This window comes from Oncorhynchus mykiss, chromosome 2, assembly GCF_057628025.1.
Source record: "Oncorhynchus mykiss isolate SJ-2025 chromosome 2, ASM5762802v1, whole genome shotgun sequence".
NCBI lineage: Eukaryota > Metazoa > Chordata > Actinopteri > Salmoniformes > Salmonidae > Oncorhynchus > Oncorhynchus mykiss.
In genome coordinates, this window is record NC_143023.1 from 81,059,997 (window position 1) to 81,084,649 (window position 24,653).

General features: G+C 41.1%; 2 protein-coding genes and 2 non-coding genes across 18 annotated transcripts in view; all 4 read left to right on the plus strand.

Annotated features, from left to right (window-relative positions):
* Positions 1-9,185, plus strand: part of csnk1g1 (casein kinase 1, gamma 1) — a 69,539-nt gene extending 60,354 nt beyond the window's left edge. For 8 of the 15 annotated variants that reach the window (XM_021573399.3, XM_090209041.1, XM_021573417.3 and 5 more), the window contains 3 exons: positions 652-758; positions 3,330-3,353; positions 3,978-9,185. In XM_021573399.3, coding sequence (XP_021429074.1) covers positions 652-758; positions 3,330-3,353; positions 3,978-4,032 — 186 coding nt within the window. In that variant the 3' untranslated portion in view covers positions 4,033-9,185. The remainder of the gene's footprint in view (positions 1-651; positions 759-3,329; positions 3,354-3,977) is intronic. The other 7 variants (XM_021573428.3, XM_090209051.1, XM_090209031.1 and 4 more) reach the window with 1 other exon arrangement.
* Positions 9,186-14,183: 4,998 nt separating this feature from the next.
* On the plus strand, positions 14,184-21,817 carry LOC110497399 (small ribosomal subunit protein eS17). The gene is made up of 5 exons (XM_021573490.3): positions 14,184-14,396; positions 15,275-15,426; positions 16,906-17,011; positions 20,328-20,393; positions 21,695-21,817. The coding sequence occupies exons 1-5, from the start codon at positions 14,394-14,396 to the stop codon at positions 21,770-21,772; spliced, it is 405 nt and encodes a 134-aa protein (XP_021429165.3). The 5' UTR covers positions 14,184-14,393; the 3' UTR covers positions 21,773-21,817.
* LOC118944145 (small nucleolar RNA SNORA71) lies at positions 16,613-16,737 on the plus strand. Its single transcript, XR_005039451.1, has one exon. It is a non-coding gene; the product is annotated as a small nucleolar RNA SNORA71 (small nucleolar RNA).
* LOC118944144 (small nucleolar RNA SNORA71) lies at positions 18,887-19,015 on the plus strand. Its single transcript, XR_005039450.1, has one exon. It is a non-coding gene; the product is annotated as a small nucleolar RNA SNORA71 (small nucleolar RNA).
* Positions 21,818-24,653: the final 2,836 nt, after the last annotated feature.

A 24,653-nucleotide genomic window follows, 5' to 3' on the forward strand; every position in this document is an offset into this window, starting at 1 on the left:
CATAACTAATGAAATTGCAGTTAATGAAAATGTATGTCAATGCAGTATAAACTAATGTATATAATTTATCATACAAGTGAAAAAATTCACTTTCTACAGCACAACGGCAGAGTCATGTCTGAAGTGTAAAACTAACATGATTCAATAATCCATGTTTTCTGGGAATGCTATAAAATCCTAAATGTATGGGTGGAGCTAGAAAGTTTGCTGTCAGAAGTATTACAATGTAAACTTATGAAAAACAAATCGGTACAATATAAGGCCATGTGACAAACAATAATGCAGGCACTAAGGATGGAGGTGTGAGCGTACGGGTCTGGGCAGAGGATGTAGTTTATTTCTGTAAGTTGTTGTTTGCGTATGTATGTTTGTATTTGGAGTGGCGGAAAAACACATTTTTAAATAAACTAATACAAAATTGAGTTAGCTAGCAGTAGACCTAGCCAACATGCATACATGAGTAACAGTTTTATGTGACTTGTGACAGAGTTAAGTTGGTTGTCACAAGATGTTATCATGACACTTTGGGCTATAGTATGATCATGACAGTGTTTTTGTTAATCTTACAACGCAATGTTGGCATTTAGTCATCTAGCAGAATTGTCTTTATTTTTGCATGGCTGATATGACTTTTTTTTCCATGTGCCTCAGGTGGTCAGCTCCACCAATGGGGAACTGAATGCCGATGACCCAATGACGGCCCACTCCAACGCACCTATCGCAGCGCAGGCCGACGTGGAGGTGGTGGATGAGGCCAAGTACGTTTCTGCCGCTTTTTCTTCTGTCGTAGCTAGCTCGCTCTCTCCCCATTTTTGCTTGGTCATCTGTCCATTTTGAAATCACTTTGTTTTTTAGTTGTAATCAAATCACATTTTATTTGTCACATTCTTCGTAAACAAGTGCGGACTAACAGTGAAATGCTTACTTTCGGGCCGTTCCCAACAATGCAGAGAGAAAGAAAAGAGAAATAATAGAAAAGTAAAACACTGAATAATATGCTAAACGAAAATATAAACATGCAACAATTTCTATGATTTTACTGAGACACAATTCATATAAGGAAAACAGTAAATGGAAATAAATGTATTCGGCCCTGACCTATGGATTTCACATGAATGGGAATACAGAAAACTTTTAAAAAATTAAAGTAGGTGCGTGGATCAGGAAGGTAGTCACTATCTGGTATGACCACCATTTGCCTCATGCAGCACGACATATCTCTTTCGCATAGAGTTGATCAGGCTGTTGATTGTGGCCTGTGGAATGTTGTCCCACTCCTCTTCAATGACTGTGCGAAGTTGCTGGATATTGACAGGAAACATATTGTCAGAAACATGCTCAATGTGTGACATGTCTGGTGAGTATGCAAGCCATGTAAGAACAGGGACATTTTCAGCTTCCAGTAATTGTGTACAGATCCTTGCGACATGGGGCCGTGCGTTATCATGCTGAAACATGAGGCGATAGAGGTGGATGAATGGGACGACAACGAGCCTCAGGATCTCATCACGGTTTCTCTGTGCATTCAAATTGCCATCGATAAAATGCTAATTTGTTTGTTGTCCATAGCTTATGCCTGCCCGTACCATAACCCCATTGCCACCATGGGTCCCTCTGTTCACAAAGTTGACATCAGCAAACTGCTCACACACACACAACGCCGTACACGTGGTCTGCACTTGAGGCGGTTTGGATGTAGCAGTAGCATATGTGATGAGTAAAAAAAAGTTAGTGCAATGCTGATAGTCCAGTTAGCTATTTGGTTAACTATTTAACTAACTATTTAGCTGTCTTATGGCTTGGGGATAAAAGCTATTCAAGGTCCTGTTGGTTCCAGACTTCATGCATCGTTACCGCTTACCGTGCGGTAGCAGAGAGAACAGTCTATTACGGGTGGCTGAAGTCTTCAACAATTCTTAGGGCCTTCCTCTGTCACCGCCTGTTGTAGAGGTCCTGGATAGCAGGGAGCTCTGCCCCAGTGATGTACTGGGCCGTACGCACTACCCTCTGCGCAGCGCCTTGCTGTCAGATGCCAAGTAGTTGACATACCAAGTGGGAATGCAGCCAGTCAAGATGCTCTCAGTGGTGATGCTGTAGACATTGTTGAGGATCTGAGGGCCCAAGCCAAATCTGTTCAGCCTCCTGAGGGGGAAGAGGCATTATTGTGCACTCCTCATGACTGCATTTGTGTGTTTGGACCATTATAGATCCTTAGTGATGTGGAAACTGAGGAACTTGAAGCTCTTGACTCTCTTCACTTGAATCGGGGCATGCTCGACCCTCCATTTCCTGTAATCCATGATCAGCTCCTTTGTCTTGCTGACGTTGAGGAAAAGGTTGTCCTGGCACAACACTGCCAGGTCTCTGACATCCCTATAGGCTGTCTCGTGGTTGTAGGTGATCAGGCCTACCACCTTCTGCAAACTTAATGATGGTAATGGAGTCATGCGTGGCCACGCATTCGTGGGTTAACAGGGAGTACAGGAGGGAACTAAGCACACAACCCTGAGGGGCCCCTGTGTTGAGGGTCAATGTGATCAATGTGTTGTTGCCTACCATCACCACCTAGGTGTGTCCCGTCAGGCAGTCCAGGATCCAGTTGCAGATGAAGGCCATGTCCAGGCTTTCAAAGCTACAGATGAGTGCTACGGGTCAATAGTCATTTAGACAGGTTACCTTGACGTTCTTGGGCACAGGGACTATAGTGGTCTGCTTGAAACATGTAGGTATTACAGACTGGGTCAGGGAGAGGTTAAAAATGTCAGTGAAGACGTTGAAGAAATGTATCGGAAGACGATTTATGACAGTGGTATTTTGGATAATTTCTTTACTATAACTCTTGCTCAGTCCATGAGACTGACTAACTGTCCAATTCCAACCAGTTTGAAGTACCGTGAAAGCGTATTAGATACAAGAAATCAAACTGCCTGAGCTGGGATAAAATCATGTCCAAACAAGTTGTCTCTTGTGGCAGGAACCTGTCAGGACTGGGTGGTGAACTGATAATCTGCAAAAAAAAACATTTTGGTTCCGTTAGTTTCAATTATGATATGGGGCAAAATTCTTACAATTTCTGATTATCTGAATTATTTGAATCTGAAAAAATACTTTCTAGCTAAAACAAAAAAATAACAATTCCCCTCATACTTTCACCTTTCTGTCTTTGTTTTAGTTTCCCTTGCATGAACTGCAATGATTGTCCTTAGCCAAACTCTTTGTGTCTGTGTGTGCATGCATGTGGTTCTACCTTGCACAAGGACTATCTTGCATCGTTGTCTCGATCTCTGTACAGTATTAATCTGTCTTTTCTCCTCACACTCTCTCTGTAGCTGCGTGAAAATGCTCAACCTGTGGTGAGTCCCACTCCCATACACATCAGCCATTCAAAGGGAGTGGACCAGACTAGCACTAAACGAATACCACCAGACTAGCACCAGACAACATATCCAGCACTGTGTTGGTTTATTGGCTTCACCCTTGACATTCCATTAAACAAATAACAATGTTGCTTTCATATTGGATTTGAGGCTTCTCACATGAAGTGACTAATATCCTTTTCACACTACTAAGAGGAGCTGAAGTATGATTATGTAGCTCAACTGGAAAGACTTAAGGCCATAGCCACACAGTACTTGTCTCCGTCAAGAACGGATTTGTGATGGCATTCGTATGGGGTTCACAAAGAACTGCAACGTTGGTTATACAGTTACCTGCCTGCAACCTTGTTCGATCTAATTGTAGAACATTACGGAAACGTTTTGTGCCAGCTGGGTAGCATACAGTCTGGGTTTATTCCCTCCCCATCACATGCTCGCTCTCTTCTCACGTCACACTCTCGCGCTCCATTTTTATAACTGTTAAATGTTCACATTAATTACATATTTGAAGTTGAGTAAGTTTGGAGTGATTGCAGCATATTGAAAGATATAGATTGTCAATTAACTTTCCTCTTCTGTCTCTTAATCCTTTCTCTTCAGGTGTTGTTGCTTCTTCAAGCGAAAACGGAAGAAGAACACTCCACGGCAGAAATGATCTCCTGCTACCCTGTCCGGTGTCGCTGAGCGAGTTTAGTTTTAAGGAAACTAACGAAGGGATATTTCTGGGAGGGAGTTGGGAGAGAGACTTGTTATTACAAGAGAAATGGGATTCTTACTGACCTGGACCTACTGAATGGAACTACTATACACATGAAGACCTTGGCCACAAAGTCCTTTCTTTTCTTTCCTTCTTGGTGGATGAATGACTAAATTTGACTTTTGACCTTTCCTCTGAATACTGGAGGATGCCTGAGGACATCTCTTCATCTGCCCCAGTTTGTTTTTTGTTTTTTTCTAGTGGAGATCAAAAGTCAAGTCTTCCCCTCTCCATTTCTCTTTTCGGGCGTGAGGAGACCAGTCTAGCAGTCTATAGACCTTTACCACCTTTCTTTCGTGTCTCTCTCCTCTTTCTCTCTCTCCAAACCCACTCACCGCCACAGTAAAAGCCGGTCTTAAGCTGTCCCATTTGCTTTTTGTTCATACAAATTTATGTCTACATACGTAGGTGTGGATGTTTGTTTGAATGTGTGAATGTGCCCTAATGGCTAATTGGTTCATATGCCACGAAGCTCCTCCCACTAAGCCCTGTTTGACTGTCTTTTGAAAAAGGCATTATAGATGATGCTTCCTAGTCCTGAAGTAACCTTGCTTCAACCCTAGACACCTCCATGGTCCCTTGTAGATCTGCAAAGATGCCACAGGTTCTTTCAAATCTATCAAGAACGGTCTGCAGGTTGATTTGGGATTGGCATAAGTAGTCAAAGCAGAAAGAAATGGTAGAAAAGGAGGGAACACCAAAATAATCACTTTTCTAATGCATCCTTGCCAGAAAAAAACCTGATGAGTACCAATTCACCTCTCAACAATCACTAAATTTGCCTTCTGCCTCCATATTTGTGTTAAAAACAATTGTGCTAATTTCAATGATAGGCAAGAAAAATGTTAGACCGCAGCGAGTGACCAAAGGGATGTGTGTGGACAGAGGACCTATTATGTTACCAGATTTAGATTTAACTGAAAATTATTTGTATTCCAGATCCATGCACTGGTCATTATTTACCCACCCACTCCTTTTCAGCTTTTCAATTTCAGGCCAACAAAAAAAATGTTTGGGGGGAGAGAATCACCAATAGATCTGTTATGAGTTGCATTTCGCATTGCTTTTGGTAACATTGCCAGTACCTGTAAACTGGTTCCTGTTATCCACAAACACTTAACTTTGTGTCTGTGCGGATTTAGGAAAAGTTGCTTCCAACTGCTGATCTAAGGTCAGTTGTAGATTTTTTTTTTACCTCCCAATGTTTAAAGCTAGGATTGGGCTATCATGAACTGACACCAGGTGTACACTTTAGGGTGGCTTCTACCTCCAGTCTGTCTGTCTGTGTACTGAATCTGGGACAAGGAGAACAGACTTGGCTCTCCTATTGATTTAGATGCTACTGCTCCTCCTGCTGGCCTTACCATGTAATGCCTTAATCAAACCACCTCTCTTCAGAGCCTATCAGGATAGGCATCTGTTCACTGCAACAACACACCAGCCAATAAGAAGACATGTTGACAAGTCTGGTTCCTATAGAGCAGTGTTGCTCAACTGGATTCCTGGGGTACCTTATGGTGTTGCATATTTTTGTTCTAGCCCAGCCTGAACACCTGAATCAACTAATTGCAGGTTTAATGATTAGTTGAGTATTATTTTTGAATCAGGTGTGTTTGCTGGGCTAGAACAAAAAATGGAGCTGTGCTGTGGCGTCGACGCTCAAGACCTGGACTTAAGAAATGGAAGCTGTAGAGAGGGAGACTATACAGCTGCCTCAATGCCCCTTAGAGGTCAAAATTATTTAGCCTGTGGAAATGGTTGCGTTTTAGGAGATGACACTGTGGTCTCTCACTTTAAATACATTTTAGTGCAGACAAGGTTGAGAAAGCAGAATTTGAAGATTTCAAATACAGGAACAGTTTTATGTGACTCGTGACAGGTCATCTAAGGTCATCAGAGTAAAAGGAAGTGAAGGACCTTTTTTTTATTCTTCAGATTTGCTTATTTGTGTTCCTCTGCAGTCAAAACATTTGAGGTTGTGAAATGCTACATTTTACAATAATATTCTACCCTTTTGGTAAACCTCAGTGTTTACTCCTGAGTGGTTATCTTGTCTGTTTTCAATTTATTTTGTTTTGTGTTGTCAATGTGAACTGAAAATGTATGATGTCCTGTAATTTGTATTTTTTTAATCATTGAATGATCTTGCTTTTTCATGGGGGGGGGGGGGGTGTATTTAAACAGCGATTGAGTGCACTACTTATTTTGTACCTACTGTTGACTGCAGTTAGAATGCCAGCCTTGCTCTCTACCATCTAGATACTATCCACTGTTTCACTTGTGTATTATGGAAATGGTGGCAAGAACTCTGTGGCTTTGAGTCAAGGCTGGGGGAATTGTCAATTTCCTTATGCTTCTATTGAATAACTCCCTTGTACACAGACACACAGGCTTGTGTGATACTGTATGATACGTTTTTATCTTTGGAGTCAGTTACCTAGCTGTCTTTTATAGGGATAGACAAACAGAAGCTATGTATATTTTTGAGTAACAAAGCAGATTTTTTTTTTTTTGTACTGTGTGCAAATGTCGTATTCTTCCTTGAAAGTGTATGTCTTGAGTAAGTATCTCTGCAGTTTAAATTATTTCAAATGTACTTGAATTGAAAGATGTGGGACGAGTCTTAGTCAAGTAGTGGAGTGTCAGGATTTACTCAAATGCCATTGTCTGACTAAATGATGTGCTTGTGAGTGATCTTAATTCATGGATTGGTCAGTTGATTCACCCACCTATCATTCAGACTTTTAGACATCGCTGCTGACCACACCAGGATAATTGTGAAGTGGGTAAAAGGCTTAGGCTGTTGTCATGTGGTGTCGCTCTCCTCTTGCTCTCTCCTTTTCTCTCTCCTTCACCTTGTTGTTTTTGTTGGCTTCTTCCCTTCCTTGAAGTACTTAGTGATATAACGTGACAGTTGAAAGAAATGGCTTTTCTAGTCATGTCCAATCAGTGATTACTTGAAGGAAGAGAGAAAGGACTGTATTTATCCCAGCCTTTTAAACTTTCTATGACACTGGTGCAGCATGGAGGTGCTGACCCCAGGGTTTCTTGAGAGGACAGAGGATGTATTTTCTGCTAGTTACCACAGCCATATTGTCATATTTGGCTATATCGTAAAAATGCATGACACTTTTTGGTCTTAATTTAAGATTAGTGTTAGGCATAATATTATCATTGTGGTTCGAGGTAGGTTTAAAATTACATTTTTAAGAACATAAATCGTAGAAGTCGGGGTGTTTATGACTTCGTGGCTAGGGTAACTAGTGAAGACCAGAGGACTTTTACTGGCTTATTCACCGGAGTCCCACACGCCCCCTGATGGCAGTATATATTTGCCCATGCAGCCTTCTGATCCCACTGGGGGTAATTTTGACGCTGCACATTCCTTTTCCTCCATGACATGTTAACACAACCTCCTCCGATGGCAGGGTTTGTTTGAGATGTCACTCACTGTATCTGGATGCGCTGACTATGAATATGTATACCTCAGAGAAAAGCCATTACTGTCTCTAGTGCACACACTTTTTGTTCTCTCATCTGTCTTTGCCCCCCCCCCCCCCAGTGTCAGCTTCATGACCTCACCTTCCTCTGGTGCCAAGGGTGCTGAAATGTTAACATGTTGTAGACATGAGCTCTATTCTCTGCTCTTAAGGTGGTGCCATTTTAGACACTGGCATTTGGTGGGTTAGTTCTAACATTGCAAGTGCTTTTGGAGAAACCATTCAGAAATAGATATATATATTTTTTTGCCATGTTATTGCTTACCTGCTGTCTTCCCAGGCCATGCTTGTGTAACAACCATACCAACTCAGAATTGGTATGGTTGCGTATTTCTGACATTACATAAAAGGTCTTATTTTGCTTTAGATCATTTACGTGACTAAGAATTCATGAGGCTTCTACTATAGTAATATTGCTTATGATTACAGATTATAATTTCTTTCATTAAGTATTCTTGACCTTCTTTTTTTGCTTGATCCCAACAACCAAAGTTATTGTTTTGGCATCCTTGTTTTCTTGTCATTGTACTTCCTTTTTATTAATGGAACCACTTACTTTAATACATACTTGAAATGTTTTGCCACAGTTTGTGCAACATGTACATATGTACAGTCACCTCTAAATGAACTAGATGCTACGGGGGGAGGCATGACTTTACCCTCTCCATCAGCAACTAGAAGACGACACTGAGTCAGATGGCTTTGACCAGTTGTATCCTCGTCATGCCTTCTGCATCTAGGGGTAGATTAATTCAATCGGAGGTTTTCTCATTGGCTTTAAGCACAATTATTATTGTACTGGTATGCTTTGTGTATTTAAAGAATACTATCTTGCTTGAATGAAACGGGTCCATCAGGGCCTTAACGACCATTTTCATCGTTGCTGGTTCCTTTTTCATTCTCACTGTCGTTCCAGACAATCTCTCCACTTCCTCAGTGTTGGAGAGACCATTTATCGATGGTTGCTTGCATTTGTCCACAGAAATGTGTAGGGCACGAGCTGCAAAGACTGCTCAAGTGAGGTAGACTTTTTCCGACATTACGTTCAGAGTTGCTTAAACTGTAGACCTCCAGTGGTTAGAGACAAGACTGCAATATTGTACTGATTATTTTCAATTGTAAATTATGTAAAGTTGATTATGTTCAAATGGGAGTCTATTTTCTTGATGCGTTTTTCTTTTCTCCCTCTTCAAAGCTGTCTCCTGTTCTGGTAATAGTTTCAAAGCTATGAATATGAGTCAAGTATTACAATTGTATTATGGATATTACTGTGTTGAAACATGAATGTTACTTCAAAATGTATTTGAATGCTTTAACCTGGTTAAGGGCTCCAATTGTGAAAACCCCCCCTTTTCCTTTTTTTTTTACACAGAAAGATACGAGGTCTCTACTCTTTCTGTCTTAAAATTCCTACCCCCCTCGCCCCCAGAAACCTCAAGTGAAATGTGTCTTGGGAACTTTCCAAAATCATACTTTTTATTCCCTCCTAACTTAAAGGGAAAATCAAGTTTGCACCCTTTTTTATGTAAAATAAATCTCTCTTAACCTTTACTCTTGGCCCAGTGTTTCCTTCAAAGTTTGAGGTCTATTCGGATTCTTAAATAAACTTTTGTAGTTTAATTTGATGAGGACACAATGTGTTATGAAATGTTATATTTAATTGTGTGTACATAGCTGCCTTAATGTTGCTGGACCCCAGGAAGAGTGCTAATTGGGATTCTAAATAAATACAAATTTCCTGATGGGCCGCCCCCAGTTGGTGAGGTTAGGCAATAATGCTTCTGCCACACTGATTCTCTACACGGGTGCCCCCCAGGGGTGTGTGCTCAGCCCCCTTCTATACTCCCTGTTCACCCATGACTAACTCAATCATCAAGTTGGCTGACAACATGACCGTGGTAGACCTGATTACAAACAATGACGAGATGGCCCAGTGGAAAATACAGAGTGTAGGCATTGGTAATCTTCACTAGTTGTGCCGTGATTGGCTCAGTGCTCTATCACTCATGGGGACACTAGGTCATTGCAGAATCTACAGGGAGAGCTTGAAAATTCAAGCACCTTGGGTGCTGCCATAGATTTACATTTGAAGTGCCTGTCCAAGAAGGGTCAAGGTCATTGGCCACAGATAAAATCACATTATAGCTACCATAGGCAGACAAGCAGTCATCGTGAATCACGTCGACAATCTACTGGCAAGCAATCACTATTTTGCTTCCCCTGCCTGCTATTTGGTGGAGAGGATTTGTGGTCCAAGTCTGAGTTTAAGAATTTAAAACATCTGTCTGAAAGGGCCTCTTTTCCAAGCTGTCAAGACTGCTTGGAACTCGGGGGGAAAAAATGTTTTGAACTGTCATTCAACTCGGAATACAAGTCGGGAACTCTGGCCTTTTTCTAGAGCTGACCTGAAGATCACCGACGTCATGATTTGACCTGGTTTGTCTTGAAAGCAGCATAAATCCAGAGAATGACAGACCGATGACAAAGTTTGACAGTATTTGCCCACGAAAGGACCGCCATACCACCTTCCTGTTCAAGTGAGCACAGCACAACAATGCTGAGTCCAAAAATGTCTTGCATGCTGCTGCATAAATTATGTAATATGCCAGGGAGATATGTATACTGTAGCTAAGAAAGTAATACTAAGTGTATGTTGTGAAGTAAGATGTTAGTAGCCCATGTGCCTCACCCTAATAATTTGGTCCATTTACCCCTCTTAATTTCGCCTACTGTTCTAACTTGGTGGTGCACATGTGGTCTATTACCTGTTTTAGAGAAATGTAATCATCAAATATTGTAAGAGCTTTCATTGTCTGCTTATTTATTTATCCTTTATTTACCCTTTATCCTTTATCCTATATTTACCCTTTATTTATCCTACGGTTCTGACTTGGTGTACAGGGAGAACACTAAGAACGGCCCATGTTCTGAAATCTGTTGCTGTACATTTCATTAGAGCTAAACAAATAGTTATATTGACTAGCGTTACATCCATCCTAGCTCGCTTAATGTCTTAATCGAAATTACATATTGCCTCTTATCCGCTTGTCGTCTCCTTACACCATAGTTTGTACATCTCAATTGTCATTAGAATCCACATTTGTTCAAGCAAGTCAGCCATATCGGCTATGTTTTTTTTTAAAGGCAGTAAATGAGAATTAATTAACTGTTTCGCTGCCAGACAAGGCTCTGCTGATAGCCAGTTGTAGCAGTGGTCAGATGTTTGGACAGCTTTATGAAGGCCCTTAACAGTTTGTGGGCACCGTTTGTCACTGTTATAGTGCAATTAATGCATTGTTTAGTGTTGTTACATGCTAAAATGGCCACTGAATACTTCATTTTATTTACAGTTTATACACCCCACATTTATATACTAGATTCTTGGCATAGCTCACTAATATATCTACTGCTGTACATAACATTGTTAGTATATCTTGTGTAAATTTATCTGGTGTACATTGGGCTCCCGAGTGCCTCAGTGGCTTAAGTCACTGCATCTCAGTGCTAGAGGTGTAACTACAGACCCCGTGAGGAGCCAATAACATAAGCATTTCGCTGCACCGGCTATAGAGTACCACAGTATGAGTCATAATACCCATAAAACTTAGCAGTCAAATAGGGAACTGCTTCCAAGTGTTTTCCACCATCCATTTTTTAGAAACACTTAAAATAAGGGCTGTTTTTGCGTAGGCTTACACTGGTGTGACGTTTGTGTTAAGGGATTTTTTTTTAATCAATAATGACTTATGTATACATTTCAATCAGGACTAACTAATCAGAATACTATTATGTTACTGTATAGATGTATGAATTTTCTTTTAATCCTAGTACTGAATATAATGTGTGTAATTATAATCAAGAAGTAGAACAATGACTGTCTGTTCCTTGGTAGAAATGAAAGAATTTATCGTCAGACTGGCTAGAACGCTTATCTACACAGGCAGACCTTGGCTCGGGTCATAAATGATCTAAGTTTGGGAGAGACGATGTGGGAAGTCTTGAACTATACAGCCATTGTACTGGAGTGGAGATGAGACGGGGTAGTACGAAAACTAATGACGACATTTTCAGTTTATAAGCTGTGGTAAACTATATCATGTTCAGTACTCTCGAGAATAAACACTGCTGATTGATTTTGAGACTGGTCTCTGTCCATTTTATGCAAATAAGAGTCTTACAAATTCTTAGGAATTGACAGAGTGTTGAATTTTAATTGGGTATTAAAACATGTAGGAATTTAATTCCTGTAACAGTTTGATAACCATGTAAATTTCTCTAGGACAAAGTGACTTTTCTCAATATATTTGCCTGTATTACCTTCAAAAAAATGAAATGCTAATTAGCTACTAATGTGGCTATTATAAAGAACTACAAAAACTGATCTGGACGAGACTGCCAAATCAAGGCAAAGGTAAAAATCTCTGGATTAATTATCAAATGTTAGCTAAATGTAGTCATGAATAAATTGGCAAAATTTCTTTAGATTAACAATTCTGTGAACTGTCTTGTGCAAGTTTTAAATTGACTATCTGTTCGCAAAGGTTTCAGCTAGAGATGATGTGCAGGAGCTAGCAGGTATTTGTAGTCTTGCATGATGTCTTTTGATGCTAATTAGCTTTTTCGAATGTGAGAACAAATAGGGCCGAATACATTAAAAGTCATCATGTCCGAGAGAGATTTACATTGTTATCAAAACGTCACACCAGGGTAAGCCTACACGCAACACAGCCCTTATTTGAAGTGTTTCTAAAATCCATAATGGGAAAAATTAATGGTATAAAAAAGATTGGAACCAGTTCCCTGATTGACCGCTAGGTTTTATGGGTATTATGACACCTCCACTGTGTGGTTCAATAACATCTGCTAAACTGTGTAACAATGCCACCAATAAACTTAGATTTGATATGCATTGTGTGAAATGTGTAACCCTTTAAGCATATTTCCCAAAACATGTTCATGAACTGGAGGTGTAAAAAGATGACTGAGAATATGAACATGGGAATACTGCATATACTGTATTTCACTAATATACACTAGAACAAAGTGTTAAATTATAATGATGACATGTCATGATCACCTGAATGAAAAGCAAAGCATTGGCAGAATGATTACATATGAATCAGACACAGATGGAATTGGATTCTCATGTTATACTTCGGAAAGTATTCAGACCCCTTCACTTTTTCCACATTTACGTTACAGCCTTATTCTAAAATGTATTAAATCATTTTTTCCCTCATCAATCTACACACACTAACCAATAATGACAAAGCAAAAACATTTGATGTAAAAAACTTACATTTTACATTTATGTAAGTATACATACCCTTTACTCAGTACTTTGTTGAAGCACCTTTGGTAGCAATCACAGCATTGTGTCTTCTTGGGTATGACGCTACAAGCTTGGCACGCCTGTATTTGGGGAGTTTCTCCCATTCTTCTCTGCAGATCCTCTCAAGCTCTGTCAGATTGGCTGGGGAGCATTGCTGCACAGCTATTTTCAAGTCTCTCCACAGATGGCAAATCAAATTGTATTTGTTACATGCGCCGAATACAACAGGTAGACCTTACAGTGAAATCCTTACTTACAAGCTCTTAACCAACAATGCAGTTTTAAGAAAATACCCACCAAAAAAGTAAGAGAGAAGAATAAATAATTAAAGAGCAGCAGTAATTAACAATAGCGGGGCTATATACAGGGGGTAACGGCACAGAGTCAATGTCAATGTGCGGAGGTAATATGTACATGTAGGTAGAGTTATTGAAGTGACTATGCTTGGCCCCCTGTGATGCACTGGGCCATACGCACTACCCTCTGTAGTGCCTTGCGGTCGGAGGCCGAGCAGTTGCCATACCAGGCAGTGATGCAACCCGTCAGGATGCTCTCGATGGTGCAGCTGTAAAACCTTTTGAGGATCTGAGGACCATTGCCAAATCTTTTCAGTCTCCTGAGGGGGAATAGGTTTTGTCGTGCCCTCTTCACGACTGTCTTGGTGTGTTTGGACAATGTTAGTTTGTTGGTGATATGGACACCAAGCTCTCAACCTGCTCCACGACAGCCCCGTCGATGAGAATGGGGGCGTGCTCGGCCCTCCTTTTCCTGTAGTCCACAATCATCTCCTTTGTCTTGATCACATTGAGGGAGAGGGGGTTGTCCGGATGTGGAGGTCCTGGGCTGTCGTGGCGACACGTGGTCTGCTGTTGTGCGACCAGTTGCATGTACTGCTGCCAAATTTTCTACAATTTTGTTGGAGGCTTATGGTAGAGGAATTAACATTAAATACTCAGGTAACAGCTCTGTTGGACATTCCTGCAGTCATCATGTCAATCAAAACTCGAGACATCTGTAGCATTGCGTTGTGTGATAACCGTCATTGTAAATAAGAATTTGTTCTTAACTGACTTGCCTAGTTAAATAAAGGTTAAATAAAATACAAATAAAAACGTGAAGAGCACATCGACATTTTTTCCCCCTAGTCAGCTCGGGGATAGAACCAGCGGCTTTTCGGTTACTTGGCCAACGCTCTTAACCGCTAGACTAACTGCCGCACTTACGCGCAATAATTTCACTCAACTGGGGAAACCAAATGTACAGTAATATAGCTGTAATGAACTGCAAGTCTGGTTGTATATTTTTGCGAATTCTTCTACCACTAGGGGGTGGCACCCTTTTCCCTTTGGTTTCCCACATCCACGTGCCCTCTTATTATACTTCCGCTGAAGCGCTTGTATAGTCCTCTTCTACCAGCCCGATTCAACATGGTGGGTACTTCAACATTTACAACCCCTCTAAATCTATCGTAATCCTCAGTTTTTTAGTATCCAAAATGGTATTTATCTCTAGAATAGTGAAATGTTGTATATATTACACAATCGCAGTGACATATTGCGTTAGGATGCCCTTCCTGGCAGATTTTTTTGAACAATATGACGAGGGTTCGCCGAGATGCTAACGGAAGAAGCATTATGCTAGCATTTGGCTGCACATGAACAACCACGTTTTCCATGTCTTTATTTGATTACAATCAGTAGAGAACTGGTCATGACTTTAATATTGTACACATTTTCCGCTATGTGGTTAGTGGTTTTGCACGTTGGTTTCAACTGTTTGTAAGAAATACATTTTGTTCCGTGGTACAGATTAGCGTAGCTAACTAGCTGATTGCGGAATCATCCTACTAGCTAATTAACCATAGGTGGTCTGTTTTCCCAATGTAGGGTACCCATTGTTTCTGACTTACTCACCGGTGTAGTTAATCGTGAGATCCATTTACTAGCAAGTAGGTAGTTGGCTAGGTAGCCAGTCTGCGCAAAGTTGCTAGCTCGTTAGTATTAGGTACAACCTTGTATGTTAGATCCAAATGTAGCTTGCCTGGTCATGCCAGCCGTTGGCGTACTTATACCTCCTAAAATGTCAACCGCTTTTGAAATGTAATTTACGTTGAACCCTGTATCGAAAGTGGCCAGGTCATTGATAGTACAGAACGTGAATTGAGGGTCTTTCCCGTGTTCGATGGGTCCAAAGTCCCTACCGAACCCTGGTTCTCTCAGATATTTTAAATCCATTAAAGGTAATCCCATTCTGAACGTTCAGGTGATCAGGATAACCTAGTCATTTGCACAACTCCTTTGTTCCACAGGGACGAGTCAGGACCAAGACGGTGAAAAAAGCCGCCCGGGTCATCATTGAGAAGTACTACACCCGGCTGGGAAATGACTTCCACACCAACAAGAGGGTGTGCGAAGAGATCGCTATCATCCCCAGCAAGAAGCTCCGCAACAAGATCGCTGGGTGAGTCTGGTTTCTTCAGCTTTATTGTCTCTTAATAGTCAAGCTGACTCGAACCTCAGCAACATATATAAAGCTTGTCTGAGGTCAAGCAGCAGATGTTGCGTAGACAACGCTGAACAGCAACGTTCAACCAACCGTGGTGATATTTTCTTCGTTCTCAATTTGGAAGTCACCCGTGTCTTAACTCCTGGGTCTAGTTTTGGGTGTAGCCAGCAGGTCAGGGTCGGACAGGCAATTTTCTTAAATAAAGTCACCACGGAGCCAGCACGAGATATGGCTCGGAAAGCGTACCGCGATCATGGATGAGAAATGCGTTGTACTCTGAATTGTCCCGTTATTCCAACTGTTATACTGAGAAGATGAAATGGCTGCTCGTTTTTCTGGAAACTGCCCTTTTCATCCTCATGATAGGTAGCAGAAACCACAGCAGCCATTTTGGGATGTCGGTGTCAGCTAATTGGCTCCTTTGCTTTTTTTCAATGCTGAATATTTTTATTAATTTCATGAATCAAATTGATTTATAAAGCCTTACATCAGCTGGTATCACAAAATGCTGTACAGAAACCCAGCCTAAGCCCCCAAACAGCAAGCAATACAGGTGTAGAAGCACAGTGGCTAGGAAAAACTCCCTAAAAAGGCCAGATCCTAGAGGGACCAGGCCTCTTCTGGCTGTGCCGGGTGGATATTATAAGAAAACATGGCCGAGATGTTCAAATGTTCGTAGATGCCCAGCAGGGTCAAATAATAATAATCACAGTGGTTGTAGAGGGTGCAACAGGTCAGCACCTCAGGAGTAAATGTCAGTTGGCTTTTCATAGCCGATCATTCAGAGTATCTCTACAGGAGCTGCTGTCTCTAGAGAGTTGGAAACAGCAGGTCTGGGACAGGTAGCATGTCCGGTGAACAGGTCATGCGTCCATAGCCGCAGGCAGAACAGTTGAAACTGGAGCAGCAGCACGGCCAGGTGGACTGGGGCCAGCAAGGAGTCATCAGGCCAGGTAGTCCTGAGGCATGGTCCTAGGGCTCAGGTCCTCCTTAGAGAAAGATGTTTCATATGACATGTACTATGCTGCACTTCAATCAGGTTGGATTTCAAAACACTACTTCTAATAGCATGGCTTGGAGGGAGTTATTGATTATATTATATCCCTGACCTAGCTGATTATTGCTAGTTTGCCACATAAAAACCTGTATCGAAAGTGACTATGGCGCAACTGTTGCCATAGTCATTGATGTTACGGGAATTGTGACGGAAATATTTTACCGTGTTTGTTGGAATATCTTTTCCTGTCAAACCCTGTCTTTCAAACATCTTTCTCGTCCGCAACAACCTAAACTTGAGTGAAACCTAATTATCATGTTAAACTAGTTTTCAGTGATCTAGCATAAATATTTTTGTTTGAACCCATGGTCTGATCTAATGCTGTTACAATTGTGATGTTGTGCATGAATTAACTGAATTCTGGTTTGTACTCTTAGGTATGTGACCCATTTGATGAAGCGCATCCAGAGGGGTCCCGTCAGAGGCATCTCCATCAAGCTGCAGGAGGAGGAGAGGGAGAGGAGGGACAACTACGTCCCAGAGGTAAGTGTCCCCACCCACACTTTTGAGCATCGGAGCACAGTGCATCTATACTTGCTGGCACCGATACCGATTAATCGGCCAATTTTTATTTTATTTATTTATTTGTAATAATGACAATTACAACAATACTGAATAAACACTTATTTTAACTTAATTTAATACATCAATAAAATCAATTTAGTCTCAAATAAATAATGAAACATGTTCAATTTGGTTTAAATAATGTAACAACTGTTGGAAGTAAAAGTGCAATATGTGCCATGTTAAAAAAAAAAAGCTGAAGTTTGAGTTCCTTGCTCAGAACATATGAAAGTTGGTGGTTCCTTTTAACATGAGACATTCAATGAACATTCAATGTTCCAAGGTAAGCGGTTTTAGGTTGTGGTTACTATAGTATTTATAGGACTATTTCTCTCTATACCATTTGTATTTCATATACCTTTGACTATTGGATGTTCTTATAGGCACTATAGTATTGCCAGTGTAACAGAATGGCTTCCGTCCCTCTCCTCGCCCCTACCTGGGCTCGAACCAGGAACACATCGACAACAGCCACACTCAAAGCAGCGTTACCCATCGCTCCACAAAAGCCACAGCCCTTGCAGAGCAAGGGGAATAACTAAGTCTCAGAGCGAGTGACGTTTGAAATGCTATTAGCGCACACCCAGCTAACTAGCTAGCCATTTCACATCGGTTACACCAGCCATTAGGCTGATAGGCTTGAAGTCATAAACAGCGCTGTGCTTGCAAAGAGCTGCTGGCAAAACGCACAAAAGTGCTGTTTGAATGAATGCTTACGAGCCTGCTGCTGCCTATTATCGCTCAGTCAGACTGCTCTATCAAATCATAGACTTGATTATAACATAATAACACACAAAAAATACAAGCCTTTGGTCATTAATATGGTTGAATCCAGCAACTATCATTTCGAAAACAAAACATTTATTTCAGTAAAATACAGATATATTTTATCTAACGGGTGGCATCCCTAAGTCTAAATATTCTTGTTACATTGCACAACCTTCAATGTATGTCATAATTACGTAAAATTCTGGCAAATTAGTTCGCAATGAGCCAGGCAGCCCAAACTGTTGCATATACCCTGACTCTGCGTGCAATGAACGCAAGAGAAATGACACAATTTCACCTGGTTAATATTGCCTGCTAACCTGGAGTTCTTTTAGCTAAATGTGCATGTTTAAAAATATATACTTCTGTGTAATGATTTTAAGAAGGCCATTGGTGTTTATGGTTAGGTACACATTGGAGCAACGATACGCACCACATCGATTATATGCAACGCAGGACACGCTAGATAAACGAGTATCATCAACCATGTGTATGTCTAGTGATTATGATTGATTTTTTTTAATGAGAAGTTCAATGCTAGCTAGCAACTTACCTTGGCTTCTACTGCATTCTCGTAACAGGCAGGCTCCTCGTGGAGGGCGATGAGAGGGCAGGTGGTTAGAGCGTTGGACTAGTTAACTGTAAGGTTGCAAGATTGGATCCCCCGAGCTGACAGGGTGAAAATCTGTCGTTCTGCCCCTGAACAAGGCAGTTAACCCACCGTTCCTAGGCCGTCGTTGAAAATAAGAATGTGTTCTTAACTGACTTGCCCAGGGAAAAATAGAATCGGCAAAATCGGCGCCCAAAAATACAGATTTCTGATTAGGAAAACTTGAAATCGGCCATTCCGATTTAATCGGTCGACCTCTACTATGCATGTTCCTACTTTGCCTAGGCACGGAAAGATGCATCCATAAACTGCTTTGGGTCATTTATCTCCTTTATTTGCTGCCATTGGTTATCTTTAGTGTATAGTTGGGATGTGGAAATAATTTGAGTCAAGTCAAATTCTCATTCTTTGATTTGCCCTGTATCGAAAGTGACTATGGCATGACTGTTGCCATAGTCATTGATAGTACAGGAATAGTGATCTTGAAAGCTTTTCCCGTGTTTGTTGGAATACTGGTTCCTGTCAAACCCTGTATCTTTCAAACAATGTGGTAACATCGTAAACCTAGACCTGCCAACATGCACGCATTTTGCGTTCCAACTTCGCAATTCTCTGTCCAGGTACGAGATCCGAGTTAAAATTACGCAGAAATGAATAGGGCCTGATTTTATTTATTTTTTTATTTAATTAAATAGTTACTCAGTGGATTTAACATCCCGATTCTGGAGCTGCAACACACACGTACGGAGTTGGCAACAGACATGGAGATTAATACATCATTATTCAACGTAGCTACCCCGTGTCTGCCCCTCCTGTATGTTGTGATGCTGAGTTTGCCAACTGTCAGCTGTACGTAAAAGCATGGATAAATCCCTTTCACTATGTGTGTTGTGGAAAGATAAACTAATTGTTTCAAGCGAACGTAAGATCAACATTCATTGGGCTCTAAAGTGTTCACTCGCATTTCTAGTGAAAGAAATTAAATGCAAATACGAAAAATAACTGGTCGCATTTGTGCGAGTGTGATATACATTTAATTCTGCGTCCCATTAGTTGTGTTTTCGACGGATCACGCAACCTGAATGATTGTAACTGTAATTAGGAGCCACATCACAAAGCATTACAGAAGTATAATAAAAAAAATCAATATAAACATCTTGGCATTAAATGGAGTCTGAGTGCAGACTGCGAACGAATATTCCGTCTTGTTTCCAAGAACAAAACCCAGTACGGAGCCTCCCTCAGCTACCAGGCAAATGTGCCGAGGAAATAATTTCCTGAACATTTGAAGGTCTCCCGAAGATTTGTTCTCACCCACTGTTTCCTATCATAGCTTTTTTGTTTTTTTATGAATAACATGTTTATTTGATACTCATGCTCTGCTTCAAACATTTGTCATATCAGAGTTAAAAAAAATGTATTGTGGGTAAGATATTTATACATGTTTTAATAAATTTGTGCATTTTTAATTAATAAAAAAAACCCACCAAGAATAAAGGCCCTTGGTGTGTTTCTAATTAGAACTTGTTAGTGACTTTTACAAATGTGTGAATGGAATGCGGTCAAGAAAGTATTCCAACCTTATATAGACTTGATTTGGTACAATTTTATAGTTGCAATCAGACTCATAAACAGCGCGCACGAGCGTGCAGGGGGAAAGAGAACCCCAAATTGCCACTCATGTCTGGTACTCTAAAAGGTTGCCAGCCCTGTAAACATTGCCCCAGGCAGCCAGTAACTGCTGTGAGCTCTGTTGAATTGATGTATTTAACTGTTGCCAGTTTACTATGCACACTATTACTAATGTGTCTGGACAGTGTTGATATGATGCATTACCACTAACTTTTCTGTTTCCAGGTTTCTGCTCTTGACCAGGAGATCATAGAGGTGGACCCTGACACCAAGGAGATGCTCAAACTACTGGTAAGTCCCTCGCAGGCAGTTACGTTTGGTGTCTTCATGATGAATAAACCCTACCTGATCGAAAGTATGTGGACACCTGCTTGTGTATGGAGCTCGCTTTGTGCACAATGGCATTGTCATGCTGAAACAGAAAAGGGCCTTCACCAAACGGTTGCCACAAAGTTCGAAGCACAGGATCGTCTAGGATGTCTTTGTTTGCTGTAGCGTTAAGATTTCCCTTCAATGGAATTAAGGGGTCTAGCCCGAACCATGAAAAACAGCCCCAGACCATTATTCCTCCTCCACTAAACTTTACAGTTGGCACAATGCGTTCGGACAGTTAGCCTTCTCCTGGCATCCGCCAAACACAGATTCGTCTGTTGGACTGCCAGATGGTGAAGCATGATTCATCACTCCAGAGTACGCTTTCCCACTGCCCCAGAGTCAAATTGGCGGCGAGCTTTACACCACTCAAGCCGATGCTTGGCATTGTGCATAGTGATTTTAGGCTTGTGTGTGGCTGCTCGGCCATGGAAAGCCAATTCATGAAGCTCCAAACGAACAGTTCTTGTGCTGATGTTGCTTCGAAGCAGTTTGGAACTCTGTAGTGAGTGTTGCAACCGAGGACAGGAGATTGAAAAAAAATATATATATATATATATTTTTTTTAATAAGCTTCAGCACTCGGCAGTCCTGTTCTGTGAGCTTGTGTGGCCTACCACTTCGCAACCGAGCCGTTGTCGCTCTTAAACGTTTCCACTTCGCAAAAACAGCACTTAGTTTACAGGGGCAGCTCTAGTAGGGCAGGAATTTGACAAACTGACTTGTTGGAAAGGTGGCATCCAATGATGGTGCCACGTTGAAAGTCACTGAGCTCGGTTCAGTAAGGCCATTCTACTGCTAATGTTTGTCTATGGAGATTTAATGGCGGTGTACTCCAATTTTATATACCAGTCAGCAAAGGTTGTGGCTGAAATGGCCAAATCAACTCATTTGAAGGGGTGTCCACATACACAAAAGTATGATTAGACTTAAGATAACACCATGGCTTAAACCCTGTATCGAAGGTGACTATGGCATGACTTGCCATAGTCATTGAAAGTACAGGAACAGTGACTTTGAAAAATGTTCTTGTGTTTTGTTGGCATACCGGTTCCTGTCAAACCCTGTATTCAACATCCTCCACAATCTTAACTTCAGGGTGATACTACTGACGGGGAATGAGACAAGGCTCGGTGGTTTACATCGTTAGCATGAACTTGTGGTGTATTCTGGTGGTTACTTGATGGTGAAATTGAATTTAATCTTTCTCTTTCCTCCAGGACTTCGGCAGTCTGTCCAACCTGCAGGTCACCCAGCCAACTGTCGGAATGAACTTCAAGACACCCAGAGGAGTCTAGGCATTTGTAATATATCTCTTAATAAATACAAAATGTACAAAAAAAGCAATGAGTCTCCGAGTGGTCTTGCTGTTTAGAACAAGTAGATCCGTATGAGTGATTCTTAATTGCGTATGCTAGGTTGATGGAAATTTGAATTGGATAAGCACTTGGTCCTTGACTCAATTGAACTGTAATTTCAGGCTTTGTACAATAAAGTTTAGTTCCTATACTATAGAGCATTCGGAAACTTTTTCCACATTTTGTTACATTATTCTAAAGCGGATTCAATAGTTTTTTTCCCCTCTTCATTCTACACGCAATAACCCCATAATGACAAAGCAAAAACAGGTTTTTAAGTGTTTGCAAATGTATTAAAATATCACGTTTACATAAGTATTAAGACCCTTTACTCAGTACTTTGTTGAAGTGCCTTTGGCAGTGATTACAGCCTCAAGTCTTTGGTATGAAGCTACAAGCTTGGCGCACCTGTATTGGGAGTTTCTCCCATACCTCTGCAGATTCTCGCAAGCTCTGTCAGGTTGGATGGGGAGCTTCGCTGTAGAGCTATTTGCAGATCTTGAGTTGTTCGATCAGGTAAAGTTCGGACTCTGGCTGGGCCACGCAAGGACATTGACACTTGTCTAGGGTTCCCACGGGTCCTTCGAAGTTTGTGAATTTGAGAGAAAATCAAGGCTTTTTTAAGTTTTTGAAAATAGACATGGGACATTGAAAGTGCTTGAATTTATACATCTTGTGCAAGAATAGAAATTGCAGTTATTAAACACTTTTTTTTACGTCAGTAATAGACTACGTTCCGCTGTCTGTGTGCCTTTTGTGTGTCCTTGTTTCACCGGCCACCTGCCCTGAGAAAGTGCGACGGTCACGTACATGAGTGATTTGAAGTTGAATGACGCAGGTTAAACAGCGGCAAGTGAGAAATCTAACGTTAAGCGAACCTTAAGCTATGCCTGGAAAATGTCTATTCCTGGACTCGTGGCCCTCCCAAAGACATTTACAAAGACTTATCATCTAAGAAGTCTAAATTCTCCCAAAATCACACCTATCATGCTAGCTAGCTAGCTAGCTAATGTTAGCTAAGTTGACGTTACGTTAGCCAACTTGCGGCAAGCAGCGCTGGACAGTGAGCATTTGAAATAAATGACAGTTGTCTAATGTTAGCTGAAAGTTTAACTTAACGTAAAGGACGTTCACTAGAGTTGTTGGTGACAACGTTTAATGACTAATGTTAACGTTAGCCAGCTAGCTAGTCATTCATCAGACTTTGATACTTATTTTCTTACAGCTCACAATCAATTGAACTATGTGGCGAAGTCATCTACATCACCACCTAGACAATCTTCTACAACTACTACCACCTCAAGACAGTCCATTTTAACTGGCGTTCCCAAAGAGGACACATTGTGGTGTCTCAATATGATCGAGTTACCTCTTTCCACTCTAGTGAACGCACGGGTAAGTGGCATGGTTTATAAACTGTTACCTGTAACATTACATTATTTTTAGGAACATGTTTGTTTTCATATTTCATATTCTCCCTGTAACACACATTCACACACAGGCTAGAAACATAAATACGTGTTTGATAAAAAATAAATGTTTTACTCCTTAGGTGTGCTGTTCTCAGAGATGTTCCCAGACAGTGCAATAGCCAAGACCTCAACGTGTGTGGCAACAAAGTCCAGCTATTTGTGCACACATGGCTTGGCTCCTCATTTCAAGCACTTATCTAAAAAACTGTCTGCTGGGGAGGAGAACTATGTACTTCTCTTTGATGAGAGCCTTAACAGAAAAACACAGTCAAAACAGTGACTTTCATGTCTGTTTATGGGATGAGGATAAAGTTGTGATGAGATTTTATGATTCTAAATTTGTGGGACATGTGATAGCGTTGGACCTTAAAGCTGTCTATGAGAAGAGCACTGAAGATCTACCAAAGAAAAACATGGTTCAGATCTCCATGGATGGACCAAATGTAAATTGGTCATTTTACTCAAAGGTTGAGAAGTCCCGCCTAGATTTTGATGTACACCTTATAGACATTGGCAGTTGCGGTCTCCATATTGTACATGGAGCATTTCAGAAGGGAGTGGAAGAGAGAGTGGAAAGTTGACAGTGTACTGCATGCTATGTACCAACTTCTGAAGGATACTCCAGCCCGCAGGGAGGACTGCTTTAACATCATTGGTTCATCAGATCCCCCAATGCCACTTACGTTTTGCAAGACACAGTGGGTTGAAAATGCGTCCTTGCTTGAAAGAGCTTTAGAGTTTTTACCCCATATGGCAACATATGTGAAGGCTGTAGAGAAGAGCGATCCAAATCCAGGCACAAAGTCCTTTGAGGTGATTCAGGAGACGGTAAGGAACCTCTCATGACAGCAAAACTGAATTTCATCTTGTCAGTGAGCAAAGAAGTGACACCATTCCTCACACGCTACCAGACCGATAAGCCCATGGTGCCATTTCTCTCTGCAGACTTGTTCAAGGTTCTTAAGAGCTTGATGTGCAGATTAATTAAGCCAGACCTCCTGAAAGAAGCGAAGACCCCTCAAAAACGTATTGATGTCGAGGTGAGACAGTCATCCAATCACATCGACTCCTCACATGTCGACTTGGGCTTTGTTACTGAAAGAATTGTGAGAGACTTGTCTGCAGGGAAATGGCAGGCACAAATGGAAAGATGCTGTGTACAGAAAAATTGAAGAAGGCCCTGACCTACCTTGTAAATAGTCATCGGGTGAAGGAAGAAGATTGTGATGACATCATTCGACAATACTCACATTTTATTGATGACGTTGTCCAGGCCCATCACTGAGTTTGTAAACTTTGATCCTGTCCAAGACAGCTTGGACATATTTTTACATGAGTTTGTCATAGGA